Source organism: Oratosquilla oratoria, unplaced genomic scaffold, assembly GCF_046742065.1.
Source record: "Oratosquilla oratoria isolate Oo_2021 unplaced genomic scaffold, ASM4674206v1 SCAFFOLD51, whole genome shotgun sequence".
NCBI classification, from domain to species: Eukaryota; Metazoa; Arthropoda; class Malacostraca; order Stomatopoda; family Squillidae; genus Oratosquilla; species Oratosquilla oratoria.
This window is the reverse complement of record NW_027467715.1, coordinates 944,978-965,821: the sequence shown is the minus strand read 5'-3', so window position 1 is coordinate 965,821 and position 20,844 is coordinate 944,978. Positions and strand designations below refer to the sequence as shown.

The following is a 20,844-nucleotide window of genomic DNA, read 5'->3' as shown; positions in this document are numbered from 1 at the left end:
TCACAGCTTTTATACTCATTCTCTTTCACCCAGAATGTTTGTAACCACTGAAAAAGTGATCCTGTTCACATAAGAGGGTCACTCAGCTAAAACTACAAAATTAATATAATAAGGAAGCTGATACTGGCATCCTCATATACTCATTCATGCCTCACAACGCCTATTTAGGCATCATCGTATTCAAGGGATTAAAGGCCTTATTACCCTTATAAGAGGGGTGCCTGAGTCAATGCATACACCACCTTATGCCCATCTCAGCTGAAATGATGCTTAGATGGTTTAGGCATATGAAAAGGGAGTGAGGATTGACTAGTAAAAAGGAATGTGGAAAGTAGAAGTGGATGGAGTGAACTTGGAAGACCAAGAATGAGGTGGATAAACAGGGTTGGAGGAGCACTTGATACAACAAGAAAAGCTTACTGAGCAAAGAAAAGAGAGTGCAAAGGATGAGAATAAAGGGGTAGTGGTTGTACATGGATGAAAAAATGACACTACCAGAAGGAATGCTCTTTTATGCTCTATATCAATTGGTAGTAGTGTAATGTCATAATTTTTGTGCTCTTTATGTTAAAAAAAAATCTGGGATGTCAGTGAATAATAACAAGTGTATGGACACTTAAGGATACCATCATGTACATAAGCATGTTTCATCTCCATCCCCCTTCACTGCATATAACAACTCCCTTTCTTTCCCCTCTTCTCTTCAGTGCCTGACACTTAACCATCCCCCCAACTATCATTTTGTAACAAAAACTTCATCTGAACCCTCTCACTGTGACTTAATTTATTATTATTATTATTATTATTTTCTTTTTTTAAATTAAAAGAATTTCACATTTTCATTATGTTCCAAAACCTTATATCGTGGGTTCTCCACCCCCTATGTATATTCAGGCTAATCTGTCATTGTCAAAAACTGGACATGGAGTGTACACATGAAGGAGAAGTTAGAGTCATGCATTTTGATCAAGAGATGGCAGGGGTTTTCAAGGGCCTTTGATGGGGCAGTGTACCCAAGCCTAACGGGTCATTTCTACTCTGGACTTGCTCTTGGCAGATTAGTATGCACTGTCCTCTTCCCCCCTGTGGCATAGTGCTATAAGGTGCCCTGGCATTCGACACCTGCAGGGCACCGCAGGGTTACACCATAGTGCTGTAGCGTGCCCCTACCACCAGACACTTCCCAATACAAAGACTCTTTGTCACGGCCACAAGACCTTCATTCATACATGAGACGATCCCACGCCTTGGCGTGGGATCGTCTCCCTTATGCGTAGCGTAAGGAGAATGACATTGCCCCTATGTCAGTCTATACCTGTCTCCGATACAGACACCATCCAACACTCTCCTGTACGTTTACGTCACAATAAAGACTCAAACATCATCCCCCCATGTTTCAGTTGCACACATATGACAAACATGGTGCAGTGAATAGGATAGTGCTTGCAATTGTTTGCAACATGCAACAATGAAACATGGAACAATACGTGAATCGGTGGTGCGTACGTGAACGAAGCACTGATGGAACTAGATCAACAGGCGACAGTGAACATGCTGGCCCATGATAGCAGTGCCAATCACAGTGTGCATGCATGGGACCATGAAAAATCGTGTGATAGTGATAGTGATGCGCCTTCATGCACGTATTGGTGCGAACAAAGAGGCCTTCATCCCATTGCTTCGCCCTACCAGCCGCGAACGCAGGCCGCGCGAACAAGGAGACCTTCATCCTACTTCGCCCCGCTCGCCGCAAGTCCCACCCGCGCAGACCCCAACTGACTCGCATAGGCCTGTATCACCGCATCTGCTCCCTCGTTGCAATTATGTCACCGCAGGTAGCGACGCCACTGACGCCCACAGGAGGCATTGATGGTGATCGTCTCGGACGCCCAGTAGGACCCGCGCGCATGCGCCGTGTCGCCATGCAAAGTGTTCCCCGCCAGACGCACGCACCCCCCCCCCCTCGCCCCCGCGGCTTCTCCCGGGAAGGCTGGCACCTGCCGTTCTGGTGCCTTCCGGCCCATCGCCCTCCGCCACCTGTCAGCTCCCGCGCAATGCTGCCTTGCACAGGTGTGGACATCACGGTGATAGGCCCTCAGCACCTAAGCATGTCGGAGATATCAAGAGCCCTACAGCTGCCGCTCTCGGCGCAAACGACGCGGCCGACATATCTCACATGCCCTCTGGAACGGGACGCTTCCGACCGACCGCCCTCCGCCACCTGTCAGCGCCCGCGCCGTGCTGCCACAGATGCAGACATCACATGGATAGGCACTCGGCACCGAGGCACGTTGGAGATATCCGGAGCCAGCCTACAGACGCCACTCTTGGTGCCGACGACGCGGCCGACATTCTCATCTACCCCCTGTAATGGAACGCTTCCGGACTACTTCGATGTCAGAGACAGGGACCGCAGCGCCGCCATACGGATTCACGGGAAGGTCCGAACACCCCTCCTCTCCTTCGGCTTGGTCATAGTCCCACTCGACTTATCGGAGCCTGTCCTGGCTATGACATACGCAAACAGGTGCGTCGAGCTAACATTGTCCATTGACAGCTCACCGGCCGCCACTCGCGACTACTTCCTACGGGACTTTAGTGACGTGCTGGTCTCCAAGAATGGCCCCTGCATCGTCCCCCAAGGAAAAACAATGGTTCTCCACCGCCCCCTCCGTGTGAACCCACCTGCAAGGCGACGCGACGCCCCTCGCCGCCCACACGCCCAGGCCGATACCGTTCGGATTTCATGTTCAAGCAAAGGAAGACCTTGACTCAATGATGCAGCAAGGTCACGCCTGTCGTAAGGCGAGCTCTGTCGCCGCCGTCCGTGCTGGCGCCCTACGATCTCGCCCTGCCATTGGTACTGCAGACGGATGCGTCGCGCCTCTACAGCACCGGGAAGCCCTCTCCGCTCGGCGGAGGACCTGCTGTCCTCGTGCGCGGACCACCTTCGATTCCGCCCCCGACGCGGTGTGCATGCAGGACTGAAATACCGGGCAATTTCGCCTAGACCAGTGTGGCCCACGGTTTCCGATGGACCCTGAAACCCGACACGCCACTACCGCTGGAAATGCTGCCACCTGGGCCGCATCCAAATGTAACCCATGCCCGCTTAGATGGCCCCACTTCTCGTGGATGACGGCCCATCGTCCGCTCGTCCCCCTCCTCACGTCAGCTGTGCCGTCAACGGCAATACCGGCGCTTCGCGGTGACGATCCGTCACCTGCCGCCGACGGGACGCTCTGGAGACTACGGGCTGCGGCACGGATAAGCCCCGCCTACGGTCACCCGCTTACCTGCGTGACCTCCGGGCTCCCGTTCGACCACCGCACCCAGCCCAACTCCATCCCTCCGTATTGGAAGCTCCGAAACTCCCTCTCAGCCGACGAGGATTGGTGCTGTCCAACCAGCGCATTGCCGCCCCGCCATCTACGGGAGCGACCACCGGCCTCCGGAGACGCCGCCCCGTCGCGTCCCATCCCTCGTCGAAGGACCTGCCGTCCTCATGCGCGGATCCCCCCCAATTCTCCGCCGCTCGCTCCGGCTCGCGGGTAAGTATACCCCTCGCCATGGTCATGCGAGCGCGGAGGAAGGCATAAAAACCACTCCCACCAATTCCATCCCTATCACACTCCACTCCCTTCCACCTTCTTATCTTGGCACTTCCTGGATGACGGGTCATCCCTGCATCATGTCCACTGCCCTGGGTCAGAAGCAGTGTCGCAAGACATAGCACATCCACAGCAAGGCCATGGAAAAATATAACAGAAGTAAATTTAGTGAAAAAGCAACACTGTACAGTTATTATGTAATATATGTACTGTACCCTTTTGGCTGTGATGTGATGGCATAGGTGGATGGAGATGAGGGAGGGAAAGGGGCGAGTTATTGCTTAGAAGGGGAATCCCTTTCCATAAAAACTTCTGGTGATTCCTGTTTGGGTGTTTCCTCTCTTCTCTTTGGCTCAGGTAAATCTTTCTCTTGGGTTTCTTTCCTTTTCTCTTTCACTAAAAACCTTTCTAATGTTTGTTGTTTGTTTGTTTGTTTGCCTGCACTGCAAAATTTTTCTGAAATGCGACATGACATTGGCATTGAAAAGATTTACTGATCTATGTGCTACCATGGTGTCTGGGTGGTATTTTTCTACAAAATTTTGAACATCACCCCATTTAGCACAAATTTCTTTGATAAAGAACTCATCATATCTTCAATTCTTTCCTCCTACTCAGAAGACTGTTCCTCAGCCAATTTCTTTTGCTGTTCATTTTGAAGGTGTACAAACTCTTCAGTGGTAAGCTCCATATTGTGGTCTTCCACCAGCTCTTCAATATCTTCACTGTTGACCTCCAAGCCCATGCTTTTCCCATAGAAAGAATATTTTCAACAATAGCATTGTCCTCAACAGCAGCAGCAGCAGCAGATCCAGCAGTTTCAAACCCTTCAAAGTCTCTCTGATACATAGCCTGGCCAAAGGTTCAGCCATGCTGAATTCATGGTTCTAGTACTCATTTGGTTTTATGCATTATCAATAAGATTAACACAACTCAGGATATTGAAATGGTCTTTCCAAAATTCTCTCAAAGTTGAATCATTAGTAACTTTGAAACACAAAACATGGCTTTATCATAATGTTTCTTAAAGTTAGCTATGATCTATTGATCCATAGGTTGGATTAGAGGTGTTGTGTTAGGTGGCAGGAATTTGACCTTAATAAAATCAGACTCACCAACTAAGTCATCCTCCAAGCTTCGAGGATGAGCAGGAGCATTATCCAACACGGGAAGGCATTTTAATGGCAATTTTTTTTCTTGTAAGTATTTTCTAACACTTGGGGTAAAAACCTCATGAATCCATTCTGTAAAAAAAATTGTCTTGTCACCCAACCCTTTGTATTAGCTTGCCACATTACAGGCAATTTACTTTTCATAACATTATTTCTTTTGAAAACTTTTGGATTATCAGAATGATACACTAGCAATGATTTGAGCTTGAAATCAGCACTTGTGTTACTGCACAGCAGAAGAGTGAGTCTGTCTTTCATTGGCTTGTGCACAGGCAGCAATTTTTCCTCCTTAGTGATATAGGTTCTTTTTGGCAATTTTTTCCAGAATAATCTGGTTTCATGAGCATTAAATACCTGTTGGGCGAGAAAACCTTTCTTTATAAAGTCACCAAACTCAACAACAAAACTTTCTGCATTTCCTTGTTTGAACTCGCCACCTCACCATGCCTAACTACACTGTGAATTTCATTTCTGTTCTTAAATTTTTCAAACCATCCTTGACTTGCTTTAAATACAAAATCATCAGCACTTGTACCAGGGCCTTTCTTTACTAGATCATTGTAAATTGCTAACACTTTCTCACATATAAATGCTTCAGAGATACTAACACCTGCTAACTGTTTCTCATTTATATAAACAAGCAACAACTTTTCCACTTCCTCAAGTATTTGCAGTCTTTGTTTACTAATGACGGTCACTCCTTTTGCAACATCAGCCAACTTTATCACTTCTTTATTCTTGAGAATAGTGCAAATTGTAGACTTTGCCATACCGTACTGCACAGCAAGATCAGATACACGAACACCATTTTCGTGTTTTGCAATAATTTCTTTCTTCACTTCGATTGTTTTTCTCACAACTTTTCTTTTTCCTTGACCAGTATCACTTTTTGCTTTCTTTGGAGCCATGACTGAGGGCTAGTGTAGGAAAAATAAATGCTGAATGCAATAAAATTGATAATGAAAGCACAGCGCAACTATTCAGCTCAGCGGTCAACAGAGAAGTGTTTACATTTCATCAGTGGCCACATGTCAGCGTCGTTCGAGAACCAAAATTCTGTTTGAATACAGAGGTATTTCCAGCTAAAAAAATTTGTTTGAAAACTGATTTGTTCGAGTTCAGAGAATTCAAGAACCAAGGTTTGACTGTATCTGCAAAACCTCCCACAGTGCCTTCCTGTTTACCCAGTCATAAGCTTTTTCCAGATCCATACAGGAAAAAAAAAAAAAAAAAAAAAAAAAAAAAAAAAAAAAAAAAAATCCTTACATTTCCTAAATCTTTCTCACATATCTATCTTACTACAAAAATCTGATCCATGCATCCCCAACCTTTCCTAAACCCACTCTGCTCCTCACTAATTACTCCCTCTATTTCTCTCCTAATCCTTTCAATCAAAACCCTACCATACCTTCCCAACTGCACCCAATAAACTGATCCCTCTGAAATAACTACACCCACATTTGTCCCCTTTTTCCTTGTAAAGTGGAACTATACAGGCACTCCTCCAGTTCTCTGGCACTCTACCCTCCTTTAGTAAACATTAAACAACCTCACCAGCCCGTCCACCATCACTGTACCTCCCTTTTCCAGAAACTCTGCATGATACCCATCTAACCCAGGTGCCTTACCTGCTGTCATTATCTTAATAATTGCTCTCATCTCGTCTTTTCTTATTCCTCCATATTCCTCATCCATCACTGTCATTTTCTTACTGCCTCCCATTGCAACCACCATTCCCTCCCTATCCTCCTCTACATTTAGTAACTCCCTAAAACACTGCCTATTTTCCTTTTATCACTGCCACTTATGTTATCACCTCTCCATCTGCACCTTTTACCCTTTCTTCTCTACTCGATTCACCCCTTTCCTCTCTTAATTTCCTTCCAAAACATCATTTTAATACTTTTAAAATTTTCTGTCATACTCTTCCCCCATTTTACATCTTTCCTTTATGTTTTGCTTCGCTTTTTTCTTTGAACATCTCATATGTTTCTTTTGTCCTCTTTTGCAACCCTTCTGTGAATGCTCCTTTGCTTTATTATCCCACCACTCACTACCCTTCCTTCTATTCCCTCCCATCCTCCTTGTTCCACACACCATCTCTACACATTTTCTTACTCCCTACTTAAAACACTACCATTCCTCCTCCACTCCTACCTCTACTCTATCCTTCACCTCCTCCCACTGTTCTCTCAACTTCTTGTAGTCCTCCTTTCCCTTCTCATTTAAGTAGTTTACTCTAAGTACCTCTCCACCTTCTGCCCTTTTCCTTTTTCTCCATCTACCCTCCACTCTCAACTTACTTTCCACCTAAAAATGATATGATATTCTCCCACTCTTTCCCCTAAAAACATATACATTCAAAAACTATTCCCACTCTACTCCTGGATACCAATATATAGTCCATTAAAGCTCTATCAACAATCCTTCCATCCACCACCCTCTTCCATGTGTACTTATGCTTGACTCTCTTCCTAAACACTGTGTTAGCTATCATCAACTCTAAACACATCACCATCAACTCTCCACTACAAATTTTTCCTAGCACTCCACACTTGTGAACCACTCTATTGATTCATTTCCTACTCTAGCAGTGAGATCTTCCAATATCACTACATTGACATTTCTCCCTAATCCCTCTATGTACCCATTTAAATATATTCAAAAAGCCTCCCTTTCCTCTACACTCTTCTCACTATCATGCCCATATGCACTTACATCTCCCTTTCCAATTTCACCTACACCCTTCCCTCCTTCATCCTCTCATCATTCCCAACATCCTCCCCACTACACTTCCAAACTCAAACTCACCCCTCCCTTTCAACTTAGTTTCACTCAATGCCATCATATCCATCTTTCTTTTCACAAACTACCAATCCCTTTTTACTCTCATCTTTACCATATCCATTCACATTAAAAGACCCATACCTTAGGGTTTTGGTTGGAAAATTCCTCCCAGACCCTCTTATGCCTTGACTTCTTTTAGGAATTTACCCTTTAGGATGCATATTCCTACCCTCTGTCCAGTTTTAGTTGCCTTTTACAATTCAAGTGGGAACACTTGGTGGCAGTACTCTCTCTCCCCTACTACAGTAGTGGTAGAGGAAATGTGGCTATTGTCAGCCCTCCTAATGTGAAAACATGGTAAAAAATAATGAAAGGTGATAGAGTGAGAAATCTTGGACTTAGTCTGAAGGCTGAGGATGAGGTTTCTTGGAGCTACACTTTGGATGGAAATGAGGAATGTGATGAGCTTTGCAAGTGCCACAGCACATGACTACTTATGACCTCATTGTACAAGACTCATTTTGAAACATAATAGCTCTCCATACAATACAGTCATAGAGAATGTGAATCATGACTCACATATATGTTTGAAATAATCTTAAGTTTATTGTTTACATGTATTAAATAAAATTTTCCATATCCAACAAACCCCACAACTTAATTCCTTAATATATCTAAGTGTACATATTCTATACATGAATTTGATTGGATACTAACAGCAGCTTGATCATCGAGACATGCAGCACAGGAACAGGATGTGGCATGAACTTGCAAGAAACCTTCATCCACAAGTGTTAGGAGAGACTGTCCACGAAACCTGGGAAACAGAATACTTATGTAAGATATAACTGTTAAAAGTATGCATTTAAAATATGAATGTTGCCCTTTTGTGCTCAATTAATCCCTTGCCCTGAATCTCTCTTGCTGGTGGCCTGTGACTTTGAAGAACCCCACCACAGCCACCAGGTTTGCCTATCGGTCATTCAATGAAGAGATTTTATGGAGTTGTTTTGAGTGTGTGCATACCTGTTTTTGCATGCATACCAAAAGGCCTTTTTTCCTTTGTATGGGGGTGGCTAAATCAAAGCATACACTCATTCAATCCCCTCACATCTGAGCACTTCTTGAATGAAAGATCATCCCTGCTCCTGCCACACCACTTGGGTTAGAGGTAATGCAGAGACTGCCCTTCCACAGCAGGGCCCAACATCTGGAGCTGGTTTACCCATCACCTAATTGTAATGTACAGGCAAAGACCTATGACCTGTCTGTCTCCATTGACCAAACTTGTGCAATAGTAGGGTGGTGTAAAACAGTAAGCTGTGTATGATACCATCCCAACTGTTCCAGCAAGAGAGATTTGTGCTGCAATCTACATATAGTAAATTAATAAAAATACACTATTCTGTTATCCCTACCTTATACTCCTCTTCCAATCCTTGCTGGCTGACCTGCCACAGTGCGCTTCAAATTCAGTGGGAGTGAACCAAAGCTTGCCCAGACGGATGCACTTTCCCCTTGACCCAGATCCAAAATTGTTCTTATGTAGTTCTGCAGTAATGTTCTGGGAGGATTTCATGTAATCATCTATCAGTGAGTTGCATACATCTTATCTTTATAAAGACAAATATAAGCAGTGGGTTCAAGCAATTATTCTTTGCATTAGTTGCTTGCTAAGATCATTTGTTGTATGGACTAATCCCCATGAAAAGTGGTCTATTACAAATGGTATATTTTCAAAGGAATTTTTCCATACTAACCTTGCATCGCACCATTAGGATTGGCTGTCTTGCTGCTTCCCTCCATCCTGGGTCTTGTGTACTACTGCTGTTACTTCCACTGTTGTTACTCCCTGTTGATGTGATGCTTGGCTTACAGCCATCCTCAAATGAGGATGACCCAATTACCACTGCTCCCCCTCCACGTCCTCTTCCTCCAGCACCAAACCCCACTATTCTGCTGCTGTTGCCACAACTTCCATTATCATGGTTGACACCATCATCATCTCCACCCACTTCAGAGTCATCTACCTCACCTTCACCAGACCCTCTCCTGCAGATACCATCCCAGACCACCAGGCGAGCTGCATGGGGAGTGCTGTTTCCCAGATCCTCTAAATTTTCTGCACCTGAAGGTGCTGTTGTAGAGGAAGCTGCCACACAACTGATAGTACATCTGCTATTTCTACTATTCCTGCTACTATCATTACCATTATTATTATTATTATTACTACTATCACTACTGCTGATCATGTTACTGGTAACCAAGGTTGATGCAACAATTGAAGGCTTGATGGTTGAGCTGGGATTATTGGTATTGATTGTAGCAACAGTACTATTGGCATTAATGTTTGCAATGACACTGTTGGTATTAATATTGGCCATGGTACTTCCAGAGTTGATGGTGATGATACCATTCTTGGTGTCCCGAGCAAGGGCTCGAGCAATGATGGTTGTTTTGATAGGGTTATGTGGATGGGGGTGGTGGGAGGTGCTGACCTGATGGTTTGGGCTTGAAGTGCTGCTGATTGTAGCAAGTGCATTCCTTGCCACTTGTGAAGATGAAGCTCGGCCCTGAACGAGGAAGAATATGTCATACAGTATAGGGAACTACCTACACTGCTTCCCATGCTCAAACCTTTCTTACCTATTTTCCCTACGATGATTGTTAACATCTTGAAAACTAAAAACTATTATGATAGAAAAATATGGATAATAGCAAATAATCACTGAAATAAAGTACTGTACTATATAGTCATGAACATCTTAAGCTGGCACCATGATCTAAAACATGGTCAGTAAAATCTAATACCAATACAAGTAAAATAATGCATGTTGATACAACAAAGGTTTTTGAAGATAGTTTAGTGTGAAAAATATTCAAGTGTAATTAGTATCATATCAACTAAATACTATATCTTTGCACCACAATAAGTAATGTACTTTTCAATAATAATAACAATGATAATAATAATACTCCATCTATATACCAAGGACTTTTTCCCCCTTATAATGGAGGTAGCCAATTCAAAAGGGATGCACCCACTCCCACCCATTCTACTCCCATCCACCACCCTTTCCTTCTTCTCATCTTAGCTCCTCATGGCTGAAGAGTTGTTTCTATCTCCCCCCCAACTGTCCTGGGTCAGAAGCAATGCAGCAAGATATGGTACATCCACAGCAAGGCTGCTTCACTTAATTGGTGATCCCTCCTCTGTCTCCTCATGCAGAAAATAAAGAAGATGGGGAGAAATCTCTTTGGGCTGTGTCAAAATAACATTCACACACCACTTCCTACTCATCCCCCACCCCCTCACTTCCTTGCATCAAAATATCATCTATATACAGCCAATCTCTACTCACCCCTACCTCCTGCTTTCTCCCTCCCTTGCTCAACAGACATTATTCTTTTGCTCAAAGCCCCTTTCACCCCATCCATCCATCTCATCCTTAATCATCTCCTTAACTTCAATCTATCCATCTCTGCTTTCCACACCTCTTTTCCTAATCTTTCCTCACTCATTTTTTCCATGTGTCCAAACCATCCCAATATTCTTTCATCAGCCTTACCTACCAATCTCCTTTTTCACCCCCAGTCTCCTCCTCACCTTGTCTCAATCTATCCAGTCTTGTAACCCCTATCATACTTCTCAGAAATTTCATCTCAAACACATTTAAACATCTCTCTGCCTCTCTTAAATTACCCCGTACAGTATCATTACCACAATCACCCCTTCATACAATCTTCTCTTTGCATCCATTCCCAGATACCTATTTCTCATTACACTTTCTAATTCCCCAAGGTATTTACTTGCTTCTCTTAATCTACAATTTACCTCCGCTCCTCCCTTTCCTGCCACATGCAACCCCAAGTACCTAAAACTATCCACTTCTTTCAGCCTCTCTAAATTTAAGGCTTCTTCCAACCCACTGCTATCCTCTCCCCTTGTATGTCTCATCACTTTACTTTTACATACATTTACCTTCAACTTTCTCCTATTGCAAACCTTCTCAAAGTCTGTCACTAACTGCCTTATCCCCCCCCCTTCTGACCCTGCCACAAGTGCAGTGTCATCAGCAAACAACAACTGGCTCACCTCCCACTTCTCTCCATTTTCTTTAACCATCTCCAATCCCTTGCCCATTACCCTTGCATTTACCTCTTGCACCACCCCATCCATGTACACACTGAACAATCATGACATGACACAGCCCTGATACAACTCCACCTTTACTTCAAACCACTTGCTCTCTCCACTTCCACTTCACAGGCTCTATTACTCTCATAAAAACTCTTGAATGTCCTTAACAGCTTTCCCCCAACCCCATATACCTGCAAAACCTCCCATAGTGCTTTCCTGTCTAATCTATTATAAGCCTTTTCCAAATCCATAAAAGGCCCGAAAAAAAATCCTTACATTTTGTTAAGGCCATCTGTCTTATCACAAAAATCTTATTCATGCAACCTCTACCTTTCCTAAACCCCACACTGCTCCTCAGCAATCACTCCCTCTGTTCCTCTCCTAATCCTCTCAAATAAAATCATGCCATAAACCTTTCCAACTACACTTAACAAACTGATCCCTTTAAAACTATTACAATCACATTTGTCCCCTTTTCCTTTGTAAAGTTGGAGTATACAGGGACTCCTCCAGTCCTTTGGCACTCTATCCTCCCTCAGACACACATTAAATATGGAGCGACAGGTCAAGGAAAATACCAAGGAAATGGTGATCCAAGTACTTAAAGAGAAAAGCAACTTAGTTAGGGACACAGTGGATAAAAAAAGATGCATTGTAATCTATGGTATTCAAGAGAAGGAAAATGTACCTAGATATCAGAGGGAAAAAGAGGAGAAAGAGATCACTAAGGAAATTCTGAAAGAATTACAAGCAGAAGAAAAAGGTTTGGATAGGGAAATCGAAGAGACCTAGGATGGACAGATACTCTAAAGAAAAACAATACAGGCCACTGAAAGTAAAGCTTAGATCTCAAACAATTGCCAAGGAAGTGCAATCCAGAACAATGAAATTAGCAAATAGTGAACATTACAAGAATGTATGGATAAAAAAAGAAATGAGTGAAGAAGAAAAAGAAAAAGAACTTAGAAACAAAGCGAATGAAAAAAAAATGAAAAAGAATGAAACTGAAAAAAAAAAAAAAATTAATTGGAGAGTGGTGGAGCTGAGGCTGAGAAAATGGTATATAAGGAAAAAGGACACAATGAAGACAGAAAAAGACGAGGAGAAAGGAAATTAAAAATAGTTTATATCAATATAGATGGAATAACTTCAGGAATGAATAAATTAAATGATTATCTGACCTTAGAAAAACCAGACATAATGGGAATAGTGGAAACTAAATTAAAGTGTACTCCACCACCCAACACTGTGGGACAAGGTTTATACAATTGCTGGACAAAAAATAAGAGGATAAACAGGATGGCGAAGTATTAATTTTGACTAATAAAGATTTAAATGTAACAAAAATAACTGAAGGAAAAAATAATGTAGAATCAATTACAATACAAGTTGACAGCAAACATATGAAGAGTAGAAAATTTGTAGTGGTGTATGTGCCCCACAAAACAAAGTCCTGGACAGAAAGTGATCATTCCAAATATTAGAAGATACAAAATATGAATTAACTAATATACTGAAGGACAGAGGAAATACAGTAATTATGGGTGACTTTAATTCAAAAGAAATATGTTGGGAGGAAAATGACAGTGAAGGGCGGAGAGGAACTCTGGGGCAACATCCTGCTTGGCATGACCATCAAATACACAATGACTCAGTGGATAAAGGAAAATACCAGATACAGAGGTAGTGAAGAACCATCAAGGCTGGATTTAATACTTATGACAGAGCCTGAAATTGTCAATAAAATTGATTACAAAACTCTGATATGAAAGAGTGACTATGTACTAATAGAATTTGAGTTGAAAGAGCAAATGGATCAAAGCAGAAATGATAAACATAGAATAGGAAGACTAATGTACAACAACAAAAATTCTGAGAAACTCAAAAAATTCTTTTGCAATGCGAACTGGGAAAAATTCCTACATGAAGAAAGAGGGATGGAAGAGAAATGGAATATACAAAAAGAAATATATAATGAGGGAGTGAGTAAATATGTACCACAACAAAAAATGGAAAGAACATACATAAAAAGATAAAAAGCTGGTACAACAAAAGGTGTAGTGAGGCTAAGGATAAAAGAGACAAAGCTTGGAAGAAATGGAAAAGATACAAGAAAACAAACAAATGGCTGATGTACATCAAACTAAGAAATGATTATGTGAAAATACATAGGGATGAAAAGAGAAACTATGAAAAAAATAATAATAGAAAAATGCAAAGAAGAACCCAAACTACTTTACAGGTATGTAATTGGCAAACTGAAGAACAAACAAGAAATAGAAAAGCTGCACCAAGGTAAATATAAATTTACAGAACTGGAAATTGCTGAAATCATGAACCGCTTCAAATCAGTATTCACAATAGAAAACTCACCTAACTAAGAGGAAATAGAGAGATATTCCTCCCAATGAAAGAAATAATTGTAACACAGAAGGAAATCAACAACCAAATCAAAACCCTTGATATCAGAAAATCACATGGTCCAGACGGAATTGCAAATTGGATACTGAAAGAATGCATGGAGGAATTAACAGACAAAATATACAATATAATTAAATTCTCACTTAAAGAAGGAAAAGTGCCACAGGACTGGAAGAATGCAAACATTGTACCAATTTATAAGGGAGGAAACAAGGAAGACCCATCAAATTACAGACCGGTCTCCCTGACAAGCACAGTAGCAAAAATTTGCAAAAAGGTCGTCAAAAATAGATGGGTTAAACATTTGGAAGAAAAAACTATACTGAATCCAAATCAATTTGGATTCAGACAAGGAAGATCATGTACAACAAACTTGATCTGCTTCTACTCAAGATTAATAGACATATAGTAAAAGCCCTCTTATCCAGCATTCAGGTACCCGGCAACTTCATGTATCCGGCATATTTTTTCTGAGCATTAAAATCTATATGAAATCAATACAAATCGATAAAATTTCCTGCACGAGGCTTTAACTGTTCCCACCATCACCAGAGTGCACCACTGTCTGGGTCAGTTTCGCGCCACCCACCACAGCCCATGCTGTTCAGTCTCATATGTGCCACGTTTGTGTTTGTCTCCACTCACTTCAGCTACATTCTTCCTCAAGTGTTCCCCTGTAAACTTTCATCATGCCCAAAGTTGATAAATGGAAATGTGTTGTGCTTAAACTTAGGCAGAAGGTGGACATTTGCAAACGTTTAGTGAAAGGGGAAAACAGAAAAATACTCATGGACGAATTTAGCATAGGCTCATCAACCATCTACGGAATTAAGGCCTAATCGAAGAAGTTACGTGAGATTATGAAGGGGACAGATACCCCAAAAGCTGCTGAAAACCGTCACACTTTACAATATCAGCGTGGGGACATGATTGAAAAAGTGTTGTATGAGTGGTTTTGCCTGAAAAGATCCAAAGGAGTATTAATAACAGGCCCCATGCTGCAAGAAAAAGGATGTGACCTAGCAAAGAAGATGGGTGAAGCAGAAACATGCCAGTTCTCAGATGGTTCGCTACACCGATTCAAGACTCAGCATGGAATAAGGAAGTTGGACATTGCTGGTGAATCGAAATCTGACATTAATAGTGAGTAAAGGGGGTGATTGTAGACATATTTCTGTACCCCTTCACTTACTTTAGCAACCCCTTCAAGTATCCGGCATGCCTTTGGTCCCAGTTATGCCGGATAAGAGAGCTTTTACTGTAATACAAGAGAGAGATGGTTGGGCAGACTGTGCCTTTCTGGACCTACAAAAGGCATTTAAGGTACCACACAATAAACTAATAAGGAAGATAGAATTAATAAGTGGCATCAGAGGAAAATCATTGGAATGGATGAAAAACTTCCCGACTGGGAGGAAAATGAGAGTAGTAATTAGAGACAAATTCTCAAATTGGAAATAAATGAAAAGTGGTGTCCCGCAGGGATCAGTACTGGCCCCGATTATGTTTGCCATATACATAAATGACATGGATGAAGAAGTAGTGTTATATGAATTTCTTTGCAGACGACGCAAAAATACTAAAGAAAGTAAAAACTGAGGAGGATTGCAACTCATTACAACAAGACTTGGACCAGATCTGGAAATGGATTAAAAAATGGGAAGGTGTGTAAAAGAAGGAAGTTGAAGATAAATGTGGGTAAAAGTAAGGTGATGAGATGTACAAGAGGAGAAAGTGGCAGTAGACTGGAGGAAGTGGATAGTTTTAGATACTTGGGTACGAATGTGGAAGGAAAGAGAGGAGTGGAGGTGGAGGTAGAATGTAGACTAAGAGAAGAAAGTAAATGCCTTGGGGGAATAAAAAGTCTAATGAGACATAGACATTTGAGATTGGATGCTAAGAGGAGATTGTATGAAGGTGTGATTGTACCAACAGCACTGTATGGGGCAGAAACATGGAACATAAGAGAGGAGTTTGAATGTGCTTGAAATGAGATGCCTGAGAAGTATGATAGGGATTATGAGGCTGGATAGAGTGAGAAATGAGGAGGTGAGGAGAAAAGTGGGGGTGGAAAGGGAGTTGGGAGATAGGGTTGATGAAAGAGTATTGGGATGGTATGGACACATGAAAAGAATGAGTGAAGAAAGATTATTAAAAAAAAAAGGTGTGGAAGGCAGAGGTGGAAGCAGTGAACATGAGGGGGCGACCAAGAATGAGATGGATGGATGGGGTAAAAGGGGCATTGGGAAAGAGGGGAATGTCTGTTGAGGAAGGACAGGAGAAGACAGAAGATAGGGATGAATGGAAAATGGTTGTGTATGGATGATTCTGTGATGCATGAAAGGGAGTTGGTGGAGGGTGAGTATGCATGAAAAATAAACTGATGCAGCTCAAAAGGATTTCTCCCTGTCTTCTCCATTTCAGCATGAGGAGATGGAGGTGGGGGGGGGGGGGTGCCAATCTAATGAAGGGACCTTGCTGTGGATGTTGTGTGTCTTGTGACACTGCTTCTGACACAGGGCAGTGGGTGAGATGAGGGAAGGATGGGGGTGGAGCATGTGGGGATGGAATGGGGGGGTGGGAGTGGTTTTCATGCGTTTGTTTTTTGGCTACCTCCCTTGTAAGGTGGAAAAAGCCTTTGGTATATGTATGTATATGGAAAGCTGTATTTCTACACATCCTTTTGGAGTTTTTTAATTTATTTCCATGACCTCTTAAAGACCTCCCATCTTTAATCAGGAGATCTCTTCTATCAATGCAATCCCCTTTAGTGACCTGAACACTGTAATCAAGTCACATCTTTCTCTTCAATTTTTCAAAGTTGGTAGATCCAATACTTTTAGTCTTTCCTCATATGATTTACCTGCCAGGCTGGGGACCAATTTGATTGCTGCCCTTTGTATTCTCTCAATCTTGCTTATATCCTTCATACTATTAATGCATATTCCAGTCTTGGACATATCAGGGTTTTGGTGAGTTTCTTCATCATCCCTTCATCCATATAATGGGATATCACTTTAATCTTTTGCATATGTCTCTCCCACAATCCTGCTGTTATGTTTGTTAGGTGACAAGTTGTCTTTTATCAACACTCCCATGTCTTTCTCCTCTTTTGCTTTTGTAATGTGTTTGCTTCCCAAGGAATATTATAAAGATGGCCTTTTGCTGCTATTGTCCATTTCCAGTACTTTGCATTTTTTGGTACTGAACTCAATGTCGCATTCTTGGTGCCATGCAAAAATATCTAGGTCTTTTTGCAATATTCTACTGTCCTCCTCATGATTTCTGCATCATCCGCATCTGTTGGCATATCTTGCTGTTCCTTTCATCATGTCGTCATTAACATAGACAAGAAACATTATTGATGCAAACACTGAACCTTGTGGAACTCCACTCATTACAGCTCTCCTGCTTGATATTTTGTCCTTTACTACTGTCCTCTTGTATCTTTTCTTCAGAATGTCTTTATTCCATTCTAATAGTTTGCTTCTCAGTCCTCCAACATGCTCCAATTTCCATATATGTCAACCGTGAGGTACTTTATCTCTAGGTCCAGGTACATGCAGTCCATTCTCTTGCAGCTTATCAATCATTCTTGAGTAAAAGCTTAAATGGTTCGACTCACATGACCTTCCATACCTGAAGCCAAACTGACTGTCAGTGTTTATCTTTTCAAGATCTTTTATAATTCTTTTGCATAATTTCACTGTTGTGCTGGTTAGCGATACTGGCCTATAATCAAGTAGCAGTTTCCCTGTCTCTACCTTTGTGAGTTGGAACCATGTTTGCCCTTTTCCAATCAAGTGACACAATGCCTTCTTTCAATGAACATGTTATAAGACTATGGATCTTGTCCACTAGTTGCTTCCTACATTCTTTAAGTAAGCTGGTTAAACTTGTGTTAATGGGATGGATGTATGGAATGTATGGATTTTGGTTTCAATGTGTGGATATTCTATTAAGATGGGTTTAGTGTACCCTGTTACTATTCTTAGTGCTTTGTTTAGTGCAGTTTGTAAGATGTTTCAGTTCTTCAGAACTGTTTGCAGACTGTGATTAGTTCCTTACTGCTGACCAAATCCTGTGCTTGCTACTACTGATCTTGGTATGTTTATCTTCTCACTGATTTTCATTGTTAGGTCATTGATTTGTACACTGAAGGACACCGAGTATCAAAGCAGAAGCCCATGATTTTAAGGGTCTTGTCCAATAGAAGTTAGCCATTCAGTTTTACTGTTGGATGTTTCTTTGATTCATTATTGCCTTGGGTGAGCAAAGTCAATGATTATTTCTTAAGGGAGGGTTTCATGCCATTTTGTCTTTGCCAACTTTTTTATTATTATTATTATTATAATTATTATTATTTTCAGCAGCTAGTCTCTCATTCCTCTGCTGAGATAGCATTGTTAGGTCATCATCATGTATGTGCTTTGATGTTATGATTTGTATTTAGTGTCAGAAGTTCAAATATAAAGAGGCTGAATAGTGCAGGTGAGAATCTTGCTCCTTGGGGACTCCATTGTACAATCTTTTGACCCCAAAGTTGGTTGTTTTTTTAACATAATGATAGGAATCAAGTTGGCTGCTGTTCTTTGTATTACTAGGGTGTTGTAGAAAGAGGAGGAAGAGGAAAAGGAAGAAAGTAAGAGGTGCCACAGGAGTATGGAAGAAGGAGGTTGAGATGGAAAAGGAGTATGAGGAGGGGGAGAGGGAGGGGGTAGGCAGAGGAAAAGGAGGAGGAAAAGTAGGGAGATGTGAGGAAAATGGCATGTGATAAAAAGGATAAGGATAAGTCTGGAATAAGACTGCCAGGCATGGGACCTGCAGTTTACTCATTTTGACAGTTAAGAGATATTTAAAAGAATGGCCACTAAACACATCACTACATGGAGAGGTTCTACGTACAATCATACAATGCCTGCCAAGGCACTCGAATTTCATTCATTTATAATCGCTGACGAAAAACAAATTTCTGTAGTGTCTAGTCATGAAGAATGAGATACATTAAATACCCGCAATATATCTGCGATCAATGTGAATAAACAAAATCAACTAGGGCCTACATCATATCTAATATCCATATTCAACTCTCGCCTTCCTATTTTATTAGTGAATAGTTCACCTGGTGTAATTAATTATTATTGCGTTTAGTAAAAATTCATGGCTGAACAAGTTTATGGGCAAGATAATAACAAGGGGACTTACACTTATGATGTGTAATATATTCTAAACAAATAGAATTAAATTCTTATGAATAAAATGTGACTTTCCAGTCGTGTTTTAACACTCCATGTGGTATATTATCGTCTCGTATATTGAAAAATTACCTCTTGTAACACATCTAGAAATATGCTTATATGAATTAAGAATATCATAAGCTTAAAATTTGCATAAATTTGGTCTTACTGTTATACTAATGATATCCCCAGTATGGGGATTTGAATGGATGTTGACATCTTCATGTATTTCTACGTCACCAGCTGCAATAGTGACGTCAGATGTCGGACTTATGACGTCATCAAGCGGGTGCTCCTCGGCTTGGTCGACGATGTTGACGATCGTGCCCGAGTGTTGCCGAGTTAATCCGACGGCATGGAACTCTGTGACGCCCTCCAGGGCGGATTTTGTGTCCGTTTCGGTGTCTTGTAGACTTGTGTCCATTATATTTTACAGGAAATGCCCGTTATTTCCATCAGAATAAGAGCGCTAGGGCTGTATTTCTGCCTTTTCTCAGTTACCTTACCATCTGATTCAGATGTAAACACAACACTATCGAAAACTGTTCAGGTTCCAATAATTTTTCCAAACAGAAATATATGATTTCTCTCATTTTACTTGAATTTCCAGTTATTGAACAGAATAATTGAAATTTTTATTTAGAATTTATGTTTTTTAACACAAGGATTTTTTGTTTATATATTACATTTATTTAGAATGAAGATGTATGCATTATTTAAGATCATTCTCTTTGATGGTAAAACTATATTTTCTCTGAAAGGATTAGGGTATGACTTTAAACTAAGAATTTTATAAAAAAAAATCTTCTTTCCACTCCTGTATACTGTTTAATTTTTTTTCCAAAACAGTCATATGGAGCATATTTTGGATTATATTTTCTAATAACTAGTTTCTAAATTCTTGCCTTTTTATCATTTACACAATTTTGCAAAGCTCGACATGAGCGATAAAAATCCTTACCTTTCGTTTCCATCTCGCTCTAAAAAAAAATTTTTTGTCCTCCCTGAGTTACCCATAAGAAAATTGCAACACAATACTTCCCAGGCAATACTACAAGTGCATTCCAAATATGACCTTTTGATGGAACAGGCTGTCCCCTTAATGGTTAATCTACACTGTCAATTGCACGATTTTATTTTTGCTTGATTTCCTAAATGTACCTTTACAGCTTAATATACTTCACCCATCCACCTTTACTTACTTGGATATGTCTAGAAGGCCTCTTCACAGCCACGGTGATCTGCCACTGTTACCATTCCTGGTGTCCAATTTCTTTAAGGCCATCTGGTCTGGTAAGGTGTTTGTTGACCGGCATCCAGCAGTGTAGCCTAGTACAGGTGGTTCGTCTGGTACTGATGATAGGAATTTATCCAGTCCAGCCTTGAGTCTGTCCACTGTACAGCCGGTGACATCTCTTGTATCCCTCGGGAGGGCATTAAAGATCTTTGGATCCTTATGGCTCAGTCTATTCACT

The 20,844-nt window shown here is 41.4% G+C and overlaps 1 protein-coding gene across 1 annotated transcript in view; it reads right to left on the bottom strand.

Annotated features, from left to right (window-relative positions):
- Nucleotides 1-19,962, bottom strand: part of LOC143023599 (uncharacterized) — a 32,596-nt gene extending 12,634 nt beyond the window's left edge. The window contains exons 1-4 of the mRNA XM_076182186.1: nucleotides 19,539-19,962; nucleotides 9,331-10,143; nucleotides 8,989-9,134; nucleotides 8,288-8,387 (exon numbers count right to left, since the gene is read on the bottom strand). Of these exons, the coding sequence (XP_076038301.1) occupies nucleotides 8,288-8,387; nucleotides 8,989-9,134; nucleotides 9,331-10,143; nucleotides 19,539-19,793 (1,314 nt within the window). The 5' untranslated portion in view covers nucleotides 19,794-19,962. The remainder of the gene's footprint in view (nucleotides 1-8,287; nucleotides 8,388-8,988; nucleotides 9,135-9,330; nucleotides 10,144-19,538) is intronic.
- Between the last annotated feature and the right edge of the window lie 882 nt (nucleotides 19,963-20,844).